Source organism: Cryptotermes secundus, unplaced genomic scaffold, assembly GCF_002891405.2.
Source record: "Cryptotermes secundus unplaced genomic scaffold, Csec_1.0 scaffold205, whole genome shotgun sequence".
In the NCBI taxonomy this organism is placed as follows: Eukaryota; Metazoa; Arthropoda; class Insecta; order Blattodea; family Kalotermitidae; genus Cryptotermes; species Cryptotermes secundus.
In genome coordinates, this window is record NW_019731570.1 from 522,397 (window position 1) to 547,619 (window position 25,223).

Consider the following 25,223-nt stretch of genomic DNA (forward strand, 5'->3'; position numbering starts at 1 on the left):
CAGATGAAGGTAATGTCACCTCAGGGTGTCATCACCAAGCCACGAAGGCATATAGGGGTCACTGAGGTAACACCCCAACATTTGTGGTGACCTTCAAGCCAGGATTTATGAGAGGCCCCAATATAAGTCCCAAAACTGAAAATTGAACACTGGACGAACAGCCCACAACCAGTCGCTTCAGTGACTGCACGAAGCTAATTTTCGGATTTCGATCGCTGATATCAATCAATGGGTCGGCCCTGTACCCTTCCTCCCCTCCTTTGCCGCGTGGTTCTCCTCAACAACTCCAGCGCCTAGATGACGGTGTTTCATGAACTCATAGGAGGAGGCCTTGAGCACGCTCGTCACGGCACGGTCATCTCTCCCCCCCACGGCAACCACAGTGAGTGGCCCCGCCGCCTGTAAGGCAGCAGTGGTGTGTGTCGGCGCGACCGATGTGCACAGGCTAGAAGAGTTCTCATGTGTGTGTGTGTGGTGCTGGCGCATCTTGAAGGCGGTCGTCATGTGACTGACTTGTGCGCACATGTTCTGCCGCTAGCCACGTGGCCGCCATTCACTCCCCGACACACGCCGGGATCAGACCGTCGGCGCAATGAATGCTGCTGCATCTTCCATCCTGGTGCTGATACTTCTGCTGCAGCCGACTCAAGGTAAGACATCCTGAAGGTAACGGCGTCTTCCGAATGGGTCGCGACCGGCTCGGGTCTGCTCCAACAGGTTTGCGTACCTTCTCTCTCGCTGTGGTGATGGGTTCAGTGGACGCGAGCAACTTGTGCCGGGCCGGGCCGTGCCGAGCCGAGCCGGACTTCATGTTCTCGCGAAACTTTCCCAACTTCCCAAACAGCGGCCGTGCCTACTCCAAACAACACACACGCGTAAAAAAGACGCAGATTTTTACAGCTGTTGCTTGCTTTTGTAAACAACAGTTGGACGGTAGTTTTGGTTAATTTAGAACAAGTGTTCTGCCAAATTCCACCCCTCAGTCCGCAACCTCCACGTGCCAGCATAGTTATTTATAGTAAGTAGTGCCACTCCATTCAAACCAAAGGCTTATTTGTGCCCCAAGGTATACAGAACCTCAAGAAAATTAAATTCCAGTGCACTGAATAATTGAGCTGCCACGCAGACACGAAGTTCAATGGCCTGAGAAACAATAAAGCGGTTTGAAAAATTGTGCCAGTAGCTTTAGTAGCGCGATGCAGTACTGTCCAGTGCTGTCACGTTGACAGCAAGCCCTACGATTTGCATAACTGCAAGGCGTGCACAATCGAAAACCATTGTCAGGAGGGAAAACTGGGTTTCCAATAAACTGAATAGTTTATAGTGTGGGATGCATTAGCAGAGCAAAATAATTTCACCTGTAAAGTGAATCTGATTACAGTTAAAGGTAAGTTCTGTCACGTTCAGTGCCAATATTGTTGCAGGAATGTGTGTTATTTTAATGTATTAGACGAAGTGAATTTCAGTATTGGAATGCACAATATTATTATGCTATGCAACATTGAAGTAGGCATCCGTGAGTTGCCACCAACAGGTTTTGTTAGTTTAAAGGCTTTAAAAAAATTAAAAAGTTCTGTTAATTACCCTAACCGCTATTCCTGAAAGAAGTTTAGCTTACTTACATGACTTCTGTGCCAAGTAAACGTAAGATCTGTTACTTACATCCTATCATTAATTCACCAGTAATAAACACTGCAGGATCACACAACGCAGGTTTACTTAATTTATACAGCAGTGATGTCTCACAGCGGGTTCAGTTCCGTTTGATTACCACGTCGTTATTTCAGGACAAGTACATTTCATTAAATTACGGAAGGTTAGTGCTTGTTAACCCTTTATCGAGGAGTCGTCATTGTATGCCCCCCCTTTTCTTCACTCTAAATAACAAACTTTATTCCCAGAGTTTTTCGTGGGATTCCTTTGGTTCTCACAACAATTTGTTTCTCTAAACTCTTTAAAAACACTGATTTTTGTAATGGGAATGCTATATGTTTTCGCGAGGTAAGAACTGACTTTTAAAACAGTATTTAAATAGTCTGTCGCTGTAAAGAGGTAGGTTTACGTGTTTTACGAATAAGACAGTGTGTTCCTCTCGGTGTCAGAAAACATGCTTCTTCACTTCAGAATAATGCACCGTCAGTATTCCATTAATTTAAGTTCGCATGCCACAATAGAATAAAGTTCTTGACTTCTAACAGTATAATGTAACGTTGTTATTTACGAAACATGACGCCCATTTGAGTCCCACTGCAGTGGAATATGAATTATGAATCTGTTTTTGTGTAAGGTATGCTCTTTAACTTAAATTCACATAAATATATGTAGAATTACGCAGCAAATAAGATTATTTGCTTTTAAATTAATTATTGTAAACTTATTAGGAAGTAATATGATTTTCACATTCGTCAAGTACATGTAAATAGAACATAAGAGAATAAATCAAACTCCATTAGCGCTCATTATATAGATTAAACTTAACATCAGAAGATGCGTTACTTTTATTGAACTAAATGATGATAATGTGTTAAGCAAAATGTCATCCATGAAGCTCATAACCTACAATATAGTGGAAAGCCCTTTTGTTCTGTGTAAGCAGCAATAATTTCATAAGAAAATATCACTAATGCTGTGTAGACCCAGTGCGTCAGATAGTTCGGTGTAACGATAAAGTGTCTGAAATGAAACGAGACAGGTAGAAATTGCTCGAAAATTATGAAGTTAAATTGAAAATAGGTTCCATGTCAGGATCATATTTATGTGTTTATTTATAAATACACACGCCTTCTCTCCCTGAAACGTATGAGATGATAAGACAGTAGAAAGGTTATGTGGTAATATTAATGACGAGAAACGTAACTGATTTGCCAGTTACTCCAGTAAAATTTAATTTATGTTAATTCATTTGTCAAAACACCACTGAAATTATATCCTTGATGTGCTGGTATATATTTAACTGAATGTTTCGAAGGCACAGAAAGCACGTTTAGCATTTAAACCATGATGACTTGCAAATGAAGGCCTCTGTTGGGTTTGCTACTCTGAAGATCGCAAACAAATAATTTTATTATACGAAGTATCCCTACACTTCGGTATCTTTGGGTTCAAAATGTGTATTTTCTCGAAGAAAGTAAACTTCTTCTCTTGTGTACCAGAGTAGTGTGTTATTCGGTTATTTTGCCGAGCCTTATCATCACTAAACATTATATAACATTGAATGAAAGAAATAAAAAAATATTGGAGTAACTGTGGTCTATTTTAAGCTATGATATAAGCTAGGAATCGAACCGAATGCCTTCCGACTATAAGCCGTAAGCTTCTCCGCGTGCCGTTATATGCCTAATGGAACTGATTTCTGTTTGAAGACTCACGCCACAGCGAGACGAGCAGTGAGGCAGCCTCTGTGACATAACCGATTTGTGTGAAGGCTGGAAGAGCGTATCCTCGTGTCCCGAAAGTTTTTAGCAGAATTTCCAATTAGAACAGACGAGTGCATCGGTGTGGGCTCACAGTCAGTTTACTGAAACTGTGATGGGCACCCTCTGGTGACAGGGACTGCAGTTTCGATTGAGACGCAATGATATGTTAAATTCCCATAGTGTCCATAAGATTCACTAAATATTGTTTTTAAAATGGCCATATTATGTCATGCCTGTCACGGTGGCCGCGCGATCTAAGGCATGAACTTTCTTCGCTCTCTCAAACTCTGGGATCGTGGGATGTCTGTGCGTGCGTTTATTCTGTGTTTGCGTTGTCCTGCATGTAGGAAGCGGCCTTGCGACGGGCTGATCACTCGTGCTAGGATTCCTACCGTCTGTTAAAAAATATTACGAAACTGCTCAAGAGCCATTGATGAACGAAAAAGAAACAATGAATATTATGTCATATAGAGTTGCAATAGCTCAGTCGACATAATGAATAAGTTATGATCCACGCCGGGAATCAGGGTTCGATTCCCGGCGGGGCAGAGATTTTACCCTTCGTCACAGCATCCAAGTATGGGTCTCACTCAGCCTCTTACGCAGTGCGTATCAGGGACCCATACAGGGTATGGTGCTTAATTAAGCACGGGGCAACATTACTTCTGCAAATGGTGCCATTTAACGTTAGGCCGATTTCACCAAGGCTGATGGGTCTTTTTCTTGGCCGTCTGAAGTCTGGGGCCCGAAATGATACTCCTTGGTATTTTGTGACTTGGACTGTAACGTCATTAATTTGGAGTTCAAGGAAGGTACGCGGTAGCGTAGTTGGTTGAGGCACTATTCTACAAACCAGAAGGTCACGGGTTCGAGTTCCGATGAGGTGGAATATTTTCAGTATACTTAATTCTTCCAGCCCAAATATGGCCCTGGGGTAGACTAAGCCTCTAACAGAAATGAGTGCCAGGAATCTTTCCGGTGGGTAAAGGGCGGCCGGCGCATAAGGCTAACAATCTTACCACCGTATTTAGTCGATTTTCTAGAGAAAATATGGGAGCCTCCACGTCTCACAACCCTATAGGCCTTCACGGCCTGGGATAGCTTTGCCTTCTTTTCTTCTGACTGTATCAGTGTACTGTAATTGCTTAATTTAAAATTTCAACACAGTCATGTTTATGATATCTTGTCGATGTCTCGCTTTCCTTCTGTGCCCTTCCTACTAAGATCATAATGTAAATTACCACGAAGGCTTTTCTAATTCAGTACGTCTTTCTGATGTATATATGGGCGGTGGTAACGCATCTGATGCGTATTCTAGGTTCCTTGTTTACATATCATGTAAGGAACCGTATGTCATGTCTGTTTCCTGTTGCTGTAATAAATTCGTCCAGGTAAATATTGGGATATTACTTTAAAATAGGCCACGTTCATATTTCTTCAAAAATTCATTCAGATTCAGGATTGTGATATGTTCATGTTTCATCGTATGTTATGTAATGTCCGCAGTTTATTCAGTTTTGTTACACATCCCGCAAACAGTCTTTCCCGACAGCTTTCTGTTGGCCTTCTCACCTTTCTGAAATAAATAAAGCACACCCCTGAGATTCCTGTATGCTTTGTGTTCCCGAATGCTTTCCGTATTAACTTCCGAACCAGTCGAGCAGTTTCCACGTAACTCTATATGGAGGCCATTGTACCATCGTATTTTTAACTGATGCCTACTGCAGTCAGTAACAACATCGTGGAGGCACGAACTTGGGCGATGGGCGTGACTCCGGGGGCCATTTAGTACAGGATCCTGAAATGATGTATGGTAGTAGATCTTCGAAAATATGCAACTCTTGAGAAAGGTAAAGCTGTCCCCGTAACAGGCCGTGAAGGCCCATAAGGTTGTGAGAGGTCGAGGCTGCCACGTTTTCTCTAGACAATCGCCTCACAGATGGCTTTGAGGTTGTCAGCCTTACGCGCCGACCGCCCTTTACACCCCAGGAAAATTACTGTTACTCATTTATGTTAGAGGCTAAGTCGACCCCAGGCCCAAAATGCGGCTGGAAGGATTAGGTTAATTGAAAAATTCAATGAACTTATCGGGATTCCATCACGCAACCTTCCGGCTTGTAGCATTCAACTCTTGTTCGATTGGTATTTTTGCTGTTGTTGTAGTAGAATGTCAAACAATAACAAAGCCTTACGAAAAACTTCTGCTGGACAGCGATAACTAATGAACCATAAAATATTTTTGACTCGAATAGGATTCGATCCGAAACTGTCTACGCACGAACTCGGCCTGCCACCTCATGAGCTGAAAATAATTTTATGTTGGGTGATAAACGTAACACAAGATTTGTAGCACTGGAAGCGTACAGTATGAAGCAATGCACCGGAACTCCTTGTTAGTGACATGCAGGTCTACAAATGCAGTCCTTGTCTTTGTAGAGATTCAATTTTACGAACATACACGTATTGTATGAAGAGTACTATCTTCTGGGATATGGCGCCGTAAAGTCTGGTTGAAGTTAATAACCGCTTTCTTGTTCCTTTACTCTGTTTACTGTTGGGACTGAAGAGAAAGCCAGTGTGTTCTTCCGAAACGTCGGTACACTTACACCAGACACCACTCCATCAGATCCAATAATATCTTCATATTCAGCATCGGAGAGAGTCAGTTGCAACACATTATGTGTTCTTTTCGCAACGTTCACAAAATGAATGCATAATGGGTAGGACGTATCAGTTTGTGCGTCTGGCCAAGTCTTTCATTTCCCATATCACTGAACGGATTGTGATGAGATTTGGTATTAGCTAATTAAGTTTTGGTTCTTATTGGCCCAGCAGGCCAGTAACTTCCGCTTTACAGGAAGCTGAAACTTAATAGTAATAATGCAGCATCCTGGTCAATGGGGACAGTGGGCAGGGACACGTTTGTACATGTTCTTTTGTTTAATATGCTACAGATCTTACGATTATTGCATTGGTGTCACACACTCGAGCCAGTGAATATCCTTACAGTGCGACTATCTTTTCATCAAAGGTCTAATAAGAAACATAGAAATCAAAATCTAAATCATAAATTAAACTAATAGAAATAATGCAGTGGTGTTTATGGTTATTATCACCTAAGTTTGTTTTCTGAGTCAGGCAGTTGTATTTCCGCTTCTGCAGAAGTAACGTCAGAATGATTTAGTCGTCAGAACCTCGTTTGTAAAAACGGCATAGTAGTGCATGTGTATGCTACATGTATCATAAGACATCTCACGTGGGATTAAAGGAAGTAATAACATCCGGTAAGGCTATCAGGTAAGATTCAAATAAGAGAGTGTATCTGAATCGTCCTTGAACTACTGATAGTCTCTCAGCGAGTGTTCACTAAACCCCCACCGCTGGAACCTGTCCTGAGCTAGATAAATCTAGTACACAGCCTTATATTCAATTTCTCTGAGATCCATTTTAATATTATCCTCCCATTTTTCAAATTCAGTCAAATGGTCTCTTCCCGTCAGGTTTTGTAGGCCTATGCATTGTTCAGCCCTTCCACTCATGTTGCGTGCCCCACCCTTCTCATCTGTCTGCGTTTGATCCTCTAATAATAGACATTCTTTGATACAGAGTACAAAATCAGATATCAAGGAACTGGAATTTAATTCGTGGCCCAATAGCAGTTGCCTTGACGCGGGACAAAATTAGCTCATGATCGACCCAGTTTTACCCTCGCCAGTTCATAGGGAACTCAACTTCAGTGTAATATGATTTTTCTGTACAAGAGCACTTTCTAGATCAAAAATATATCAGGAGAGTGAAAGCCTGAAAATTTCTCATCCTGATATTACCATATCACCTGATTGTTTCGTGTTTTAGTTATTAGATTGAAATCGTTTTTTGGCCCGTCACTTTCGACTCGAGACCCGTAATTTTCCATTCCTGAGATTTCATCGACAGTCTCGATAAACCGCGCATGAAACTGTAAAACCTTCACATTTCAGTACCCAACACTTTCATCCTTTAGTATTCATAAATGAGTCACGTAGCGTTGGTGTTATTGGTGGCTCCTTGCAAAGGAAAGCGACTGCAGGAGCGCGAAGCTGACACTTCATTTCTACATTTTCGTCAATATCTGGAACTCTATGCCCAGAAGCGCTGTACAGTTTCTGTGTCTCACGCTAAGAAGAGGCATAACATTTTTAGCAACAGCAAAGCCTAACCCAGTATAACTCAGTCGCTATATTGACTATATAATGAGTTGGACGATGGAGGAATCGGAGATGGATTCTCACGAGGGACAAGAGATTTTACTCCTCTCCGCAGCGTCCTGGGCTCCACCCCACCTCGTACCGAATGACCACTGAGGGATTTTGGAAACTTACCAGTTACTTTCGTCTAGTATCTTGCTCGGCGTATTCTTAAACTTTTACGATGTAGGCGATATGTTCCTCCGAAACGTCGGTTGACTTTCAAAGGACTACATGGAGTTATATCACAGAAGATAGTAATCTCTATATATTTTATGGGTTTTATGAACGACTAATGTTGTTTTAGAAATTTGTTGAATTTCGATTTGAGATTTATATAAAGGTGGGTTATATTTGACAAGCAGTAATGAAGTTCCATTATCCCAAGAGCTTTAGGCGCAGGCTACATCAATCTTAATGCAATTCCACTCATTAGATAAGCCAGGACTGTACCGGACATGTTGCCCGAAGCAGTAACGCTTCATACTTCTGTTCGAGAGATCTGGTCAAATCTCGAACGAGGCACCGACTTTACTGACTTACAGTTCTCATAAAAGGTTAATCAACTCCGTCCAGTGTGACTGATAAAATGTTTTTTCTTCCTCTCATTTTTAATCTTCCTTCCTTGAAATGTTTCAGTCTGAGAGACCGTCATGAGAAAGATATATCAATCCGGGCCGAAACTACTATTACACTGTCAATATCAATACATACATACAGTATCATGACAATGTCATGATTATAAAATATGGGCCTTTTAACAACTTCAGCGACGTGCATGAATACATTAAAATATTTATAAAATATTACAATTAGTCTGTTTACAAGTGTGGTTTAAAAAAAAGACTTTATTAAAAGTTTTAGAACCAATTCGGTTCGTGTCCTTTATACTGCCTGTCTTTAAAGGNTTCTAAAAATTTTAAGAAAGTCTTTTTTTTAAACCACACTTGTAAACAGACTAATTGTAATATTTTATAAATATTTTAATGTATTCATGCACGTCGCTGAAGTTGTTAAAAGGCCCATATTTTATAATCATGACATTGTCATGATACTGTATGTGTGTATTGATATTGACAGTGTAATAGTAGTTTCGGCCCGGATTGATATATCCTTCTGATGACGGTCTCTCAGACTGAAACATGTCAAGGATAGAAGATTAAAAAGGAAAGAAAGAAAAAACATTTTATCAGTCACACTGGACGGAGTTTATTAACCTTTTATAAGGGCCGCGCCATAGTTCAAGCGGTTAGTTGCTGTTTTACAACCGCGGCGGCCCGGGTTCGATCTCGGGTCTGGTCAAATTGGATTTGTGGTGGGCAAAGTGGCGCTGGGGCAGGTTTTCTCCGAGTACTTCGGTTTCCCCTGCCGTTCTTCATTCCACCAAATGCTCCACACTCACCCTCACCTATCATCTGGGGATGGTACAATAGGCCAGAAGTGGCCGCAGTACAAGGAATATAGTCCACCCCGCTAGCAATAAAAAAACTTTTATAATATTGCTAGTGTGACGGAGCAGGATGAACCAAATCAAATTTATATTTTTCATCGTTTTCCTCAGTTCCTACAGGTAAATGAGGGGATAGTTCCCTTAATTAGGCCACGGCCACTTCATTCCATATCCTTTCCAATTCATTATTCATTGCCATCCAATCACACGAAGCTATAGTGTCTGAATTAACTGACAGTGGCCATAAATAAAAAAAAAGTAAGGACGAATAAACTGATACGACCGCCCCTTTTGTATCCTTCGTTGAAAGACTGCTTCAAAATGACAAGAAATAGTAGTAATTGAAAGTTGATCTGAGCGCTGGAAGTGCTGGCCTTCCAAGAATCGCAATTCTAGCAGCCAGTCGGTTGTTATGAATTATTATTGTGAAGGAAACTGCTCTTATTTGCATTTAACTGCTCCAGAGTTCGCATTGGTGGAATCATATCAGGGAGTTTCCCAGTTGGGGCTGCAAATATACACCGTCTGCTGACCCACCTAGTGGTATTGTACAGTTCAGTTTTCCTTTCTCCGGCTGTGCAAGCCGCGGAAAGGGTAGGGAGAGGGGGTTAGGCCAAGTTTCTGAGAACAGTGAAGCTAAGTGGGTGCACGTATATTGTCCTCTGCGAAAACATTATGTCGGGTGTAGTGTGGAAGAATGAACTTAATTTATGTACTTCTAGTTCTGTACTTATAAAAACGCCCACCCGTACTTCCTTGTGAATCAGCCAGTATAGGAACGGAAGTGTGGCGAGGTAAGTTCTTTTTCCTTTCTGCAAAATAGACAGCATCGCCTGTACCTAGATAAAAGCTTGGTTCTGTACTGTCGTCATATTTGCATGATATCGCATTGCTACCATCTCACAGAGCCGGAGGTGCTATATGCGAACTGTACGTGACTGAAGGATGTGTTACGCTCCTCCTAGGTACCACAACGTTAAGGCGTATGGTGGAGTAGAGGCACGGTCCCATTCATGTTTAGACGTCAGTTTCGATTTCTGATTGCCCTTATAGTATATTGAGGCCGCGCCATAGCTCAAGCGGTTAGTCGCTGGCTTCCTACCGCGGCGGCCCGGGTTCGATCCTGGGTCTGGTCAAGTGGGTTTTGTGGTGGACAAAGTGGCGCTGGGGCAGGTTTTCTCCGAGTACTTCTGTTTCCCCTGTCAGTCTTCATTCCATGAATTGCTCCACAATCACCCTCACCTATCATCTGGGGCGGGTACAATAGGCCAGAAGTGGCCGCAGTACAAGGGACTTGGTCCCACCCCGCTAGCAATAAAAAAATAATATATTGTATATTGAAAGAGGAACTTTGTTGAATGGCTCGTAAAATATTCAGCGATGCTGCTTTAACTGCAGAGATTATTTAGCAACGAATAATTTGAAAAGAAGATGTATGCTGTGAAGCTGTTGCTACATAGAAAGGTAGAAAAAAGAAAAGAAATAGCGGTGCCATTTCGGAGACTCGATCTAGGCACGTCCTCAGTCCAAGTCAGAAACGCTACCGCTTGGCTCTGTCCCAGGAACTTGTAGAGAAGGTTTAGTTTATGTTTTCTACCGGCACAGTAACTTGACTCCCCGTTCCACATTTTGTGGGGCAGAGCTGTTTCTTTTCAACATATATACCGCACATGCATGCACACGGATGTAACAACATTTCCAGAGCGGATTATATAAGACTCCTGTATTCCATTCAAGTTCGCAACTGGGTTGTTTATCGCCATTTAGCTTAAAGGTCGCCTGCGTAGTGAGTCCTGTTTGGTGCAGTCATTAGTAAGAACTGTGTGAGTTGTGATCGCTTAGTAAAATGGCTATGACTGAAGGGCACAGGGTTCGATTCATGGCGGAGGGCGATGAGAATTTATATTTCCACCACAGGATCCAGAACTGTATAATCTATTATCCCGTCTGCTCAGCATGTCCTGTCGCAGGGCCTAACTAACAACATGGAAGTGAGCCTTTCTTGAGAAGCCACCAATTGTGCAGCTACTCAAGAATTTTACAACATTTTATGGAACCCGAAGGTTCATTACCGTGTTCACAAGAACTCTCCATTAGTCCCTATCCCGAACCAGATGAATCCAGTCCATACCATCCCATACTAGGGCTCTATGATTAATTTTAATATTATCCTCCTCCACGTCTATGTCATCCTAGTTGTCTCGTTCTTTCTGGTTTTCCTACCACAATCCTATATGCATTCCCCTGCTCCCCCATGCGTAGTACATGCCCTGCCCACCTCATCCTCCTTGACTTGATCATTCTAATTATACTTGGAGAAGAGTACAAGTTATGAAGCTCCTCATTATGCAGTTTTCTCCAACCTCCTGTCACTTCATCTCTCTTCGGTCCAAATATTCTCCTCAACATCCTGTTCTCAAACACCCTCAGTCTATGTTCCGCCCTAAATGTCGGAGACCAAGTTTCACACCCATACAGAACCACCGGCAAAATATAGTTTTGTGTGTTCGAATTTTTATGTTTTTGGACAGCAGACTGGAAGACAAAAGGTTCTGGACTGAATGTCAGCAAGCGTTACCCAAGTTCAATCTCGGCTTAACCTTTAAAGACCGAATTTTTTCCAAACTAAATATAAACATACAGTTCGTACCTCACAGGAAACACACTGTGTCTCCGCTACAAGGACCAACCGATTAATGCTGTTTAGGAAAACGTTCGATGCTTATTGTGAGAACCATATTAAACACACAAACACACTGTGCGGGCAGAATGCAGAATTCTACTATGTTAAACCAGGTCGTGCATATAGTAACCATTAGGCTTTAAAAGGTTCTTCCTCCTGAATCAAACTTTCTTTTGTTACTGTTGTTCCTAAACATTTGAACTGTGCCTTGTTTTCAAAGGATCCTTTAGCCACCGTCGCAGGGTCTACAAGATCATTATGTTATCCTGTTTACTTCAACAGCTTGTCCCGAGTAACCGCCACGCATTGATACTCTCTGATTTATCCATTCCATTTACATGGACAGGGAAATATGTGGGGACATGAGAGGGTAACGATGGGAGACTGGAAACAGTTTCACAGTAAGAAGATTAATAGTTTCATCCTCTTCACTATTTAGTAGGTTGACCAAATCAAGAAGAATTAGATTGGCTGGGGACGTAGCATGCATGGAAGAAATGGAAAATGAATACACAATTTTGGTCAGAAAACTTGAATGGAAGTGACAGCTTGGAAACCTTTACATCCCTGGGAGGATAATATTAATATGGGCTTTAAATAAATGGCGTGGGAGGGTGAGGACAGGAATCATTTGACACTGGATGCGGAAACGTGGTGGGCTGTTGTGAACGCGGTAATGAACCTCGGACTTCCAGTAAAGAAACGGGCAGTTTCTTGGCTAGTAGAGTGACTGTTGACTTCTCAAGGAAGATTGCTCCATGAAGTTTGTTTTGAACTAGGCTGCACACTTACGTCAGTGTTACTTCCTCTGGTTATATGGCGTTCGCAGTGGCCGCTCGGCCTAAGGCCCACACTGTCTTCTGTCGCACTCGGCGCAAGGATGTCTGCATTTTATCTGTGCTTACATAGTCCTGTTCAGATATAAAGACACTGCGGAGGGGGGGGGGCGATCACAAGTGCGTGGGGTCTTACCAAGTGTGAATAAACATGATTCCGAAAAATGGGAGTCTGTGTACCGCACTGGCCATGCCATGTTGGAAGAAAAAAAAAAGACATTCGTTTTCTGTGCTCCTCATTAACACAGCTCGGCCTACTTTCCTCTTTGCTTTGTTCCTCCTCTCCCGGATTGGGCTACTTCCATCCAGAAGTAATCTAAACTGTGAATTGTACAGGAAGTTTGCAGGACTCCTTAGATTGGAGATCAGCCCATCGCAAGGCCGCTCCTTGTACAAGTCAGTACTAACACAAAAAAGCAGACATATAACCGTACCTCGAATGGGATTCGAACCCACGATCTCAGTGTTCGAGTGGAAGAAAACACTTTGTGCCTTAGACTACAAATTCACGGTGACTGGCATTCCTCGCGTTTTATTAGAACAACTACGTAATATTCCCGTATTCATTCATTTTATGGAATACACCAAAGGAATGCTTAATGGGGAGTCGTTACGGTAGGACTTAGAATCGCTTGTATTATCTACGGAAGTACTGAGCGGTTTTCAATTATAATTGATATTAGAAGACTGCACTGAAACTCGTCGGACGAATTTCAAATTTGGCTTATATCGGTTCCTGTGTGATATTCAAATCGAGCGTTTTTGATATCCTGTCATTCGAAGTACTGGCACGTAACATACGTAAGATAAAGGCACTTGAAGATCTGCAACTTTCGTTCGAAACCCCTTCCGACGTGGCATATCCGTAACGAAATAGAAACAAATGTATTTTCTGTCGTGTAGTGCGACAGGTAATTTTAATGCGGTTAGGTTTGCGGTCTTCTCGTCTGCTGTCCAAAAACATAAATATTAGAATATACAAAACTGTAATTTTACCTGTGGTTCTGTATGGGTGTGAAACTTGGTCTCTGACATTAAGGGAGGAACATAGACTGAGGGTGTTTGAGAACAGGGTGTTGAGGAGAAGTGACAGGAGGTTGGAGAAAACTGCATAATGAGGATCTTCATAACTTGTACTCTTCTCCAAGTATAATTAAAATGATCAAGTCAAGGTGGATGAGGTGGGCAGGGCCTGTAGCACGAATGGGGGAGAAGAGGAGTGCATATACGATATTGGTGGGAAAGCCAGAAGGAAAGAGACCACTTGGAAGACCAAGGCGTAGGTGGGTGAACAATATTAAAATGGATGTTAGGGATATCGGATGGGATGGTATGGATTTGATTGATCTGGCTCAGGATAGGGACCAGTGGAGGGCTCTTGTGAACACAGTAATGAACCTTCGGGTTCCATAAAATGCTGGGAAATTCTTGAGTGGCTGCAGATTTGGCTTCTCAAGAAGGGCTCAGCTCCATGAGTGAGTAAGGTTTGCGGGATTAGATTTATATTTCCTATAAATGAACATCGGAATCAATTAGGCATAAAAATCGCAAAGAACGTATTTTCAAAATATGTGTACTCCAGCGGCGTACACGTTTCCACGTTTGTCTTTTGTCAGTTACAGTAATTTATAGTTGCTATTTGCTGTACGCACAGGTGTTCTGGTGTTCATGAACAGCGTGTATGTTACGTCGGCTTCGGTAAACACTTGACAACTCAGTAAATTATCTCAGCATGTAATGCGTCACATTTGCATTCTGGCGGTTCTCTCTTCGAATCTCAGCCGTGGCAGTTTTGTCAGAGCTTCTCTTTTTCGCCGTGCGAATACGGAGTAAATATGTCGAAACATATCACGACCGCTTCCTTTACAATCCTTTTCGCTACAACGTAGAGCTACATAGTAAAAGTAAGTAAGTAAAAGTTTCCCTGTAACTTGCCGTGGAGGCCCATGAGGTTGTTGGATGTACAGGTTCCCACATTTTCTAGACAATCGGCTCACAGATGACGGTGATGTTGTCAACCTTACGAGCAGAGCGCCCTTTACTGCCAAGAATATTCCTGGTACTCATTTCTGTTAGAGGCTGAGCCGACACCAAGGTCATAGTGAGGCTGGAAGGGTTAGCTAAATTGAAAAAAAAAATCCACCTATTCGGAACTCGGATAGTGCCTGAACCAACTACGCTACCGCGTGCCCCAACGTAGAAGTACATAATCATTATATGCTAACCTCTACAATTTATATACCTCGTTGGGCAGCCAAACGTCTCAAACTTACCCCGTCCGCATCTTCTTCCTGCTTGGTTTCTTAATAACTATATTTATTGGTCCTTGATACATCGTTATTAAATAAGCAACCCGTATACTCTTTCACAAATCCAGTTCAGCTCTCGGAATTGACTGGGCTCCATCGTCCGGTATTCTATGAGAAGTCGGTAATTCCCAGCGTCAGACTAAGTCCGTTGCTTCTTTAACGAGATATTGTTAACTGTAGAATACATGAAACCACCGACTGTAACGTCATGTAATCTGGTAGAAAGTTATCGGTGGTTCGGTCGAACCATCTGCCTCTATCTTGTCTGAACACAACAGATTCCTTCGAGCTGTTTGCATCTAGCTACAGGATACGCGCTGTCACATCCCCACGAGAACCTCAGATTTCGTAAGGAATAAGTTGCTGTTCGGGCGGGTGGGTTGAGACTGAGTCCACTTGGTACGTCGGCCACTAATTGGCCCATTATACCAGCCCCGGATGATAGATGATGAATGTGGAACAGTCGGTGGAATAGTTATTTACAAGGGAAACCGAAAACTCGGAGAAAACCTGCTCCAGTGCCACTTTGTCCACCACAAATCCCACACGACCTGACCTAGGTTCGAACCCGGGCTGCCGCGGTGGGAAACCGGTTACTAACCGCCTGAGCTATAGCACGGCATGTTGTTCGTTAAGTGATATTTCAGCTAAACGGAAAGAGAAGTGGTCGGAGCCCATTTCATGGCACTATTGCAGTTCAACTGTAGAGAGTGAAGGATCTCATTGACGATGGTTAGTGTCCTGCCTGATCTGTCATGAGGATTTTACGTAATTTAACGGCACTCATTTAACTTGACAATGTTATAAAAATCGAGAAATGTTCAGAAATTGTGAGCAGGTAAGAATTTTGAAGTCCCATCCCAACATTCACGAGTAAGGAACTGGAGAAAGGAGCATTGTAAGAGCAGTGGATGTACACGACCTTGCTTCTCCGTGTTATTACTGTACTAGTCTGCATTGTGTTCCTACCTAGACTCGAAGCAGATATCTCCAGAATAGAAATCATAAATGTGACCACTTGATATGGCGTGTCCTATGTTAGGCCTATTTTATGAAGGGTTCCGTGTCGGCTAAGAGTTCCGAAGATTGTGCATAAACTTCTGAGTTTTACACATCTCTGCATGCCCTCGCCGGGTTTGCTTCGACTTCTCAAGGCTCCCTTCTATTCCGCCTGATCTCTCGTCGACTCTTTTAACTCGTGCATAGCTCCGGGCGACTGACTTGTTTTCGAGAGGTATCCAGTTTGAGACTCGGGGCTCTTCGTGGTTTTTCCCACTCCCTCCAGGCGATCACTGGCTCCTACGTTGAATTTGCCTTCCATTGACCCTTGAAGACTGAATTTCTCCTGAATACTTCATACAAGTTACCTTCGCAACTCACAGGAAACAAATCATGATCGAGCGGTTAATGCTATTTAGGGAGACAGTCGCTGTTTATTGCGAGAACCATGCAAAACACACAAACACACTGTGTGCAGAATGTAGAATTTTAGTACGATGAAGCAGGTGGTATATATAGAACCACTAGGCCTTAAAAAGCTGTGTTATTGTCTTCTTAGATGTGACGCCGTTTAGCGTGGTAGATGTTTACCACTATTTGGTATGAACGTGCTATTGTAGCGTCATATGCTACGAATAAGTGGAAATTTAACTAGAAGTATTATGACATTCACGTGCAGTATACTTGAGGGAGAGACAAGCATTCGGTACAAATTTGAATGACATTATTTTCACAGCAAAAGAAGTAACATGTTCGCTGTCAAGGATGGCATCTGCCACTCAACTGAATGTGTGTTCCCCCCTCCCAAAAAATGTCACACGTGACTACACAATAAAACAACCTCAAATCTCACGTAAGCTCCGATAGCCTTCTTTCCAATTCTTTACATTTCGCCATGTTCATAATTCTTTGTAATCATATGACGATAAATAACTTCGCAATAGAAAGAGCGACGTTAAATAACCTGCGAACGAATCAACCGACCAATCCAGTGCCTTCAGGGTAGCTGACGTCTCTTTGTAATAGTTATTACATTTTTTCATAGAGCCCGAAGGCCAGGTATTCCAAGCTTCCATATGCTCCCAGGCACAGAGCGTAGTACATGCTTAAGAAAGTTCTATGATCGCTTCCTTTCATATCCTTCCTAAATTATCATTCCTGTATTCATTATGCAACTTGTACTCTTCTCCAAGTATAATTAGAATGATCAAGACAAGGAGGATGGGGTGCGCAGGGCATATAGCACGAATGGGGAGAAGAGGAATGCATATAGGAGACTGGTGGGAAAGCCAGAAGGAAAGAGAACACTGGGAAGACCAAAGCGTTGGTGGGTGGACAATATTAAAATGGATCTTAGAGAGATAGGATGGGATGGTATGGATTGGATTGATCTGGCTCAGGATAGGGACCAGTGGAGGGCTCTTGTGATCACGGTTATGAACCTTCTGGTTGCATAAAATGCTGGGAAATTCTTGAGTACCTGCACAATTTGTTGCTTTTCAACAAGGGCTCAGGTCCATGAGTGAGTGAGTGAGTGAGTGAGTGAATGAGTGACTGAATGAATGAGTATTCATCATTCAGCCGAACCATTCAGGTGATGAAACGCCTTAAGCACCCGTATATTAACAAACTCCGGAATCCCCACAAGTGTGCAAGCGAGTAACAAATTAATTTGAGCGTGTAATGTGATGTGTGCTTATGTCCCTACTAGCATGTACCTACCCACCGACATTAATGAAACCTGGCACAGACATAGCCTACTTCTTGTCAGCAAAGGCCAGTCTAATGTAAGGCCAATTTAAAATTGTCCATTGCTTAACTAATTAAGCACTACGCCATGAAGGCATATGGGGGAGTGGATGTATAGGTCAATATTTTTTGGCTTCGGCGCTAGATGGAGGTGAGTGGTCAGCTTCACGCTCCGGCCGCTTTAACTCGGGGAAAGAAACCCCGTACCCCTTGGATAGGAGGTTGGGTGGATCCCAAAGCCAGTCTGGACGACATGGAGAAGAGAATATTCTTGACCCTACCGGGACTCAAACGCGGTAGCTTAGTTGGTTGAAGCACTATGCTACAAGCTGGATGGTCGCGGGTTCCAGTCCCGTTGAGGTGGATTTTTTTAATTGACCTAATCCTTCCAGCCTCTAACATAAATGAATAGCAGGAATCTTCCTTTGGGGGGGGGGGGGTAAAGAGCGGCTGGCGCGTAAGGCTGACAACCTTCCCGCCATCTTTGAGCTGATTGTCTAGGTAATGGCGGACCCTCAACGTCTCACAACGCTATGGGCCTCCATGGCCTGTCACAGGGATAGTTTTACCTTTATTACGGCAGGAAATTAGAAAGTAAAAAGATGGAGTGATGCGTTGTGGAAATTCGTGAACTTGTAAGCATGTTACAATATACAGAATTACTGGGTTTTTGGAATTCCGGACGATGGAAAAAGTCTAAAAACCCAGTAATTCTGTGTGTCATCCGCCATCGTCAGAACCCTTTAAAATCTACATGTTACAATATAATTCGGTTCTTACGAATAATAACCGTTGCTTAAATAAAATCGCCAGATGGGAGTTATAAGTAATCGCCGGTTTTTATTCATAATTGCCAGTTAATTACTGTACGTAACATGTATGTGTATTTTATTATGCAAAACAGACACACGTGAACGTTTAACCGTATTATTATTATTATTATTAGAATAATAGTCTATTGTACGTCCCCCTTTGATATTCTACCAGTCGCCATACCCTACCGGTACTGGTGTGTGCTATCAGCCCCGTTCAGCCAACGAGGTCGGCCGTCGGTACCTGATATTTCCCCCATCTACCAGAGGCATTAGAGACTACTTTGGCGGGAAATTGTTGCCTAATAATTTTGCTCAGAGGTCTCCTAGAGACAAGAGGATCTTTTACATGCCGTAAATCTACGACACAGGACCCACGGCTTAAAGTCCCTCCCTGAATTTTTCCGCCCTTAAAAGTTCCACGACCTCCGCCGGGTTTGAATCCGCGTACCTTGAGTCATGACTACGGAGGCCGCTAAGTTTAACCGTAAGTCGGCCGTTATGTGTAAAATATGAGGGGTTGGTTAAAAAAAAAAGACTTTCAATTCAAGACTTGGATTACTGCACGTTGAGGTTCTGCAGTAACAGAATCAGGAGAGGCAGATGCGGAAAGAATTAGTCCTCTAAACGTTCATCCAAATAAACCCAGTGCCAGATACATTCACTTCTGTAAATTATTTTTTTAATTCGCTTAGTGGGGGGTGGAGTCCGACTGGGTCCACTCGGCACGGCGGCCACTGTTTGGCCTATTGTACCTGCCCCGGGGGATTATGATGACGGAGAATTTGGTGGAATGAGAACTGGCAGGGAAAACCGAAGTACTCGGAGAAACCGCCCCCCAGTGCCACTTTGTTCACCACAAATCCAACTTGGGGATCGAACCCGGGCCGCCGCGGTGGGAAGCCAGCGACTAACCGCTTGAGCTATGGCGTGGCCTCCTCACTTCTGTACCCAATAGATCAGTATATAACATAAAAATGTAGAATGTGTTTAAAGTGCATGCATGACATGCGTGTCAAGGAAACTGGTGCATTAGGGTACTTGTAGTCCTGTTGGGACACTCAGCAGCAATGTCAGTACTGTAACCTGCAGAGATTCACAAATAAGGTAATTGTAAATCTATCCCTTTAACAGGCCGTTAAGATCAATAGAGTTGTGAAAGGTTGAGTCTCCCACATTTTCTAGACAGTCGGCTCACAGATGACGGTGAGATTGTCAGCCTTACGCGCCGGCCGCCCTTTAACCCCAGGAAGGTGATTCAGAAGTATGCCCCGTTTATTTTTTGATATAATGATAATACAGCCCTAAAATACTTTAAGTATATATATCGATGTCTGCTAAAAATACCGTATAGGCCCGAATAGAGGCGACTCCTCATTTTTCTCCTGGGTTAAAATGTCTGTGTCTTGATGCTGACCACTCAAATCCATCAGGTCCCGGGGTCGAGAATGGTGGAGCTATACCTCCACTCCCCCGTATGTCTTCATTGGGTGGTGCTTAATTAATTAAACACAAGGACAAATTTACTTTCACTACTACTACTACTGTCATCACCATTATCACTACCACCACCAGCACCATCACGTCTGTTGTTTCTGCGTCTTAATTTTCTGCCCCTTTTCCTTCTTTTCATGTCCCTTCATCTTATCTTCCCAACCTTTCTCTTCCTCCATCATCTTCGTCTGTCCTCCTGCTTATTCAAGGACATAACACCCGCAGTTGTATGTTCTAGGTCTAAACGGCTTATAGGCACGAAGAAAACTTTGAAAATGCAGCTAGTTTAAATTAAGAATACTCCTTTGATAAGCAGACAGTTCATGAGATTTAACAAGAAGGTACAGTCCGTCTTTTTAGAGTTGTGCTTTCTCAACAAACAGCACAATGAAGTTGTTCGTATATACTGAGATAAAGATTAGCCTTTAAACACCGAATTTTTTCCAAACTAAATATAAAAATTCAGTTCGTACCTCACAGGAAACACACTGTGTCTCCGCTACAAGGACCAACCGGATAATGCTGTTTAGGAAAACGTCCGATGCTTATTGTGAGAACCATATTAAACACACAAACACACTGTGCGGGCAGAATGCAGAATTCTACTATGTTAAACCAGGTCGTGCATATAGTAACCATTAGGCTTTAAAAGGTTAAAGACGTGTGAGACTATAACAGGGCCTTAGTTAGAGGGCTTCAGTCCCTCCGCAATGTAACTGCAACCGCTGACGCGTTACTGCTTGTCCTTATTTCTCCTCGCGTGCAGCCCTGAGGCTGCGAGGTTCGAGAATAACATCAGATTCTGAAGATGCGAATTTGACTGAAGTGGTTCTTGGTTGCGTCTAAATGTGGACTTTGCAGATTGTTTGTATTGTCGAAACTTCGCCTTCTGTTACCACAAATTCATATAGTTACATATACAAGAATGTACTTGCTTGTATAGTTAGTCAAGGCCGTGTGTTTAAACGAGGCTTCAGAGTTGCGAGTGAGAAGATGTAATGCCAAGAAGTATCGGGGCAGTGGTTGCAGCAGCATTGTAGGAGGCACTCTGACACACTATAACCTATAGACACCCTGCAGTCCTCAGTTTAATCCACTCGACTAAATTCACTGCGCATTCTGTTGAGAATAACGGTATCTGAAGATATGGACTTCAGGTTAAGCCGTGCCATGACTCAGGTGGCTAGTCACCGGCTTCTTACCGTGGAGCCCCGCGTTCACTCCCAGGGCTGTCAATATGGGAAAGTGGTAAACACTGTTACACTAGGTTTTCTCCGAACACTCCGGTTTTCAGCTGCCGATTATCCTTCTTCCGACTTTCAAGTTTGCACATAGGTTATCCGGAACTGGTTCAGTGGACCCATAGAGACTCGACTCACTCATTGGATTTTTTTTTTCAATTTACCTAATCATTCCAGCCCCACTATGGCCCTGGGGTCGACTCAGCCTCTAACAGAAATGAGTAACAGGAATATTCTTGGAGGTAAAAGACGGCCGGCGCGTAAGGCTGACAACCTTACCGCCATCTTTAAGCCGATTGTCTAGAAAATGTGGGAGCCTCAACATGTCTCAACCCTATGGGTCTCCATGGCCTGTTACAGGGATAGCTTTACTTTACTAAAGGATAAGCACAATAGACCACTGTAGGTCTCGGTGCAAGGGCTAAGAAGGCCCACCCCTTATACATTCATTCATTCATTACTTAAGGATAAAATAATATAGAAAAAGACTTATTCATAACATGTTTATTGATTGGTTACATATTTTTACTACGTATTCATCTGACGTTCGGAATTACTGCTTTAGTTCAAAATCTTATTGTCACAGGATGGTTTAGTCGATCCTCCGTAGTCGATATGACCGACATTTTGTATTGCTGTGTACAGTAATTTCTAATGGTAAATATGAGAATTTATCAGTTGATTGCGTTTAATATAAGTGCTTTATTCCTGGACAATACAAATTAAGAAGAATATATTCGAATGGAAATTAAAAATAGCATAACTTATATTATTTCTTTGAAGGCTGGCGCTGATAGGATAATTAGTCATACAGTAGATCATCTTCTGCGGGCAGTGAACGTTTCGTATCTTATTTAATGGCGTTGTCAGTACGGAGACTGTATGACGTCGATGATAGGGTGATTTATGAATATGGTACAGTTCTTGTAGTCCTTAGTTTACGCTTTGGCTTATCCGAGAACTTATTTTATATTTCCGGTTCATTTCGTTTAGGAATCCCGCTGTTTTACTGTATACACATCCCGAGATAATTTTTCACGTGTTACATTATACAAACTTGGAGCCCGTTTGTTTATCATGGCCCACCTATTGTAAACCGTGCAAAAACTTCTTGAAGCTTGTCTCCCAATGCATGGCCTTTCTTTGAGATTTTGGTAAGCTCTTGTTATGAAAGTCACAGATATATCAACGTCGCCACAGAACATGCATTTGGATCCTATTCTGAGCGTGTTTAGGCTACGCAGATCACTGTCTTCCGGGGCGTGACGCCGTGTAGTCTGCTAGTCTGTTTAAACTAGTTCACAACCTCACATTATTTTCTGCTAACTGCAATATCGAAATGTTCCTAACGATTTCAGTGTCCTATTGCGTGGAGCGTGCTTGTAGTTGCAACATTAAGATTACGATAGAAGATAATTCAAAAGACTTTAAACATTTCTATGTGTATGTGGCCTGCGAAATCGATACTATACGCTTTTGCGAGAGTGTTATGGTCAGGTTTTGCAGACACGTCTCTGATATTTGTCTTGACTGCATTCGTCATAATCGGTAATGGAATTGCTGGGGGAAATTATTTCATCCTTGAAACAACCCAAAAAGTGAACGTCATTGATTGCGAGCGGCCCATTTCCACAGGGCCTCTACTTCCGTGTATGGTAAGGATTGGATTGCAATGGCTCAGGATAGGGACCAGTAGATGGCTCTTGTGAACACGGTAATGAACCTTCGGGTTCCATAAAATGCTGGGAAATTCTTGAGTAGCTGCAGATTTGGCGGCTTCTCGAGAAGGACTTAGCTCCATAAGTAAGTAAGTAAGTAAGTGTGGAGACAGGGATAACATTAATTTATGGTACACATAATTCCGAAATAGTCGTGATAGTTTCGCAGTGTCATTTTTTAAATTTAAGGTTAGGTTGGTTCATGCAGAAATATACTCGTAGACTATACATTTAATGCAGTTTCTAGTCACTAATAAACACTGACGCTTCAAATATCGTTGTTTGAGAACTTCTACACTCTTTAGTCGGATTCTTCCTTTTCTTATTGGGGCTCTACAGCCCTTTGTTGGACCTTGCAACTTTTCGGTTTCTTTAACCTACACACAGTCGGTAGGAACCCTCGGACGGGAATCAGCCCATCGCAAGGCCACTACCTATACACGGTACACCAGAAACACAAAATAAACGCATACGCATCCATGCCTCGAGTAGGATTCGAACCCACGATCCCAGCGTTCGAGGGAGTGTAGACTGTTCATGCCCCATACGCCGCGGCCACTATGATCGGCGGTCGGATTGTTCATCTCAACCAGAACACAAAATCAGGTAGCATTATTGCAGGAATACTTTTCTCTTCCACTTTTTCCATCAATTTGAACCATATTATGTCTCGCCGATTACACTCAGTCCGAAACAAGTAGGAAGTACCTAACAGTTTTACTTTCATCTTTCGAGGACAGATTAACCTACAGTAATGAGCGTTGGATTTCAACAGTACATGCTTCAGGACGACACGGAATAACAAGTTGCTTTCTCCACGAGGTTTCCCGAATAAAATTCTGCATATACTCCTGTTTCCATCTTTCCTGATGCGTGTTAGTCGCTTTACAACTTCGCCTGTGCAATAACATTAAGAAACCAGGTAAAGCCTTCAGGTTATGGAGCATTTATTCAGTGGTCTCAGAAAATATTTCATCTTTGGTTCTTTCCTCAGAAACAAAGATCAACTGTGTTATGGAGGCCACTGAATTTCGTCTGCATAGGAAATTTGGTGTAGCCCACTATCTCAAGCTTACCCGTATCTCTGAGCTGGCATGTGGGCAACTCAGCTGACAGCTGCGTGTGAGAGAGGTCGAATGGTAATATTAGCATGCATAAAGGCCCTGTAACATATAATTATGAGTAAACTGTAGCACAAAAAATTTGCAGCGCTGCGCCGAAAGTGGCCAGTCATAAACCTGGCCGTGCAACAAAGAAAATTCTGCTTAATACGTACATCGACATCCCTCAGCCAGCCTTGTTGTTACTGTTTCTCCATTTCAACATGGTATTGCAGCACGCTTACTTTCCGCTTCAGGGGATCGGGGTTCGATTCCCGGCAGGGGAAATATGTTTATCTTCTCAACAGTGTTCAGCTTCCTATTTGCTGCATATCGGGGTGTGAAGCTGGTCCTTACCTCTACTATCGAGATTAAGAATGCAGGGAGCTATACCTCCACCTCCTCACACGCCTTCATGGCTGTGATGTGTAATTAAGTGCGGAGACTGCGATTCTCACGGAGGTCAGGAACACCACGAGGCGGTGAGACTTTATGTCGGTGTTTGAGATTAAGAATGAAGGGAGCTATACCTCCACCTCCTCACACGCCTTCATGGCTGTGATGTGTAATTAAGTGCGGAGACTGCGATTCTTACGGAGGTCAGGAGCACCACGAGGCGGTGAGACTTTATGTCGGTGTTTGAGTTTCAGACAGACGACGACAAACAGACTCCGAAGAAATGTCTCCTCTAATTTTCTCTTAAACCCGTCAAGGGCATCATACTGAACGTGATAGCAGTGCACTAATGGATCTGACTTGTGTTCGTGTGGTGCCCAAGTGTTTTTAGAGTGCTCACGGCCCGTGCATGCAGGGAGGGACCGCGACTTTTTCCATCCATTTCAGTATATCGTATGAAAGTGTTCAGTGCTTTCAGTTCCATCAACTCATAGAGGGAGGCCGCGCCATAGCTCAAGCGGTTAGTCTCTGTCTTCCCACCGCGGCGGCCCGGGTTCGATCCCGGGTCTTGTCAAGTGGGATTTGTGGTGGACAAAGTGGCGATGGGGCGGGTTTTCTCCGAGTACTTCGGTTTCCCCTGCCAGTCTTCATTCCACCAAATTCTCCATCATCATAATCACCCAAGGCAGGCTACAATAGACCAGCCAATGGCTGCCGTGCCGAGTGGACCCAGTTGGACTCCACCCCCCACTAAGCAAATTTAATTTTAATTCTAACACATAGAACGTCGTGCA

General features: G+C 43.0%; 1 protein-coding gene across 1 annotated transcript in view; it reads left to right on the top strand.

The window, feature by feature from the left end:
* Nucleotides 1-405: 405 nt before the first annotated feature.
* Nucleotides 406-25,223, top strand: part of LOC111867075 (follistatin) — a 254,600-nt gene continuing 229,782 nt past the window's right edge. Inside the window, exon 1 of the mRNA XM_023856557.2 lies at nucleotides 406-650. Within this exon, the coding sequence (XP_023712325.1) occupies nucleotides 593-650 (58 nt within the window). The 5' untranslated portion in view covers nucleotides 406-592. The remainder of the gene's footprint in view (nucleotides 651-25,223) is intronic.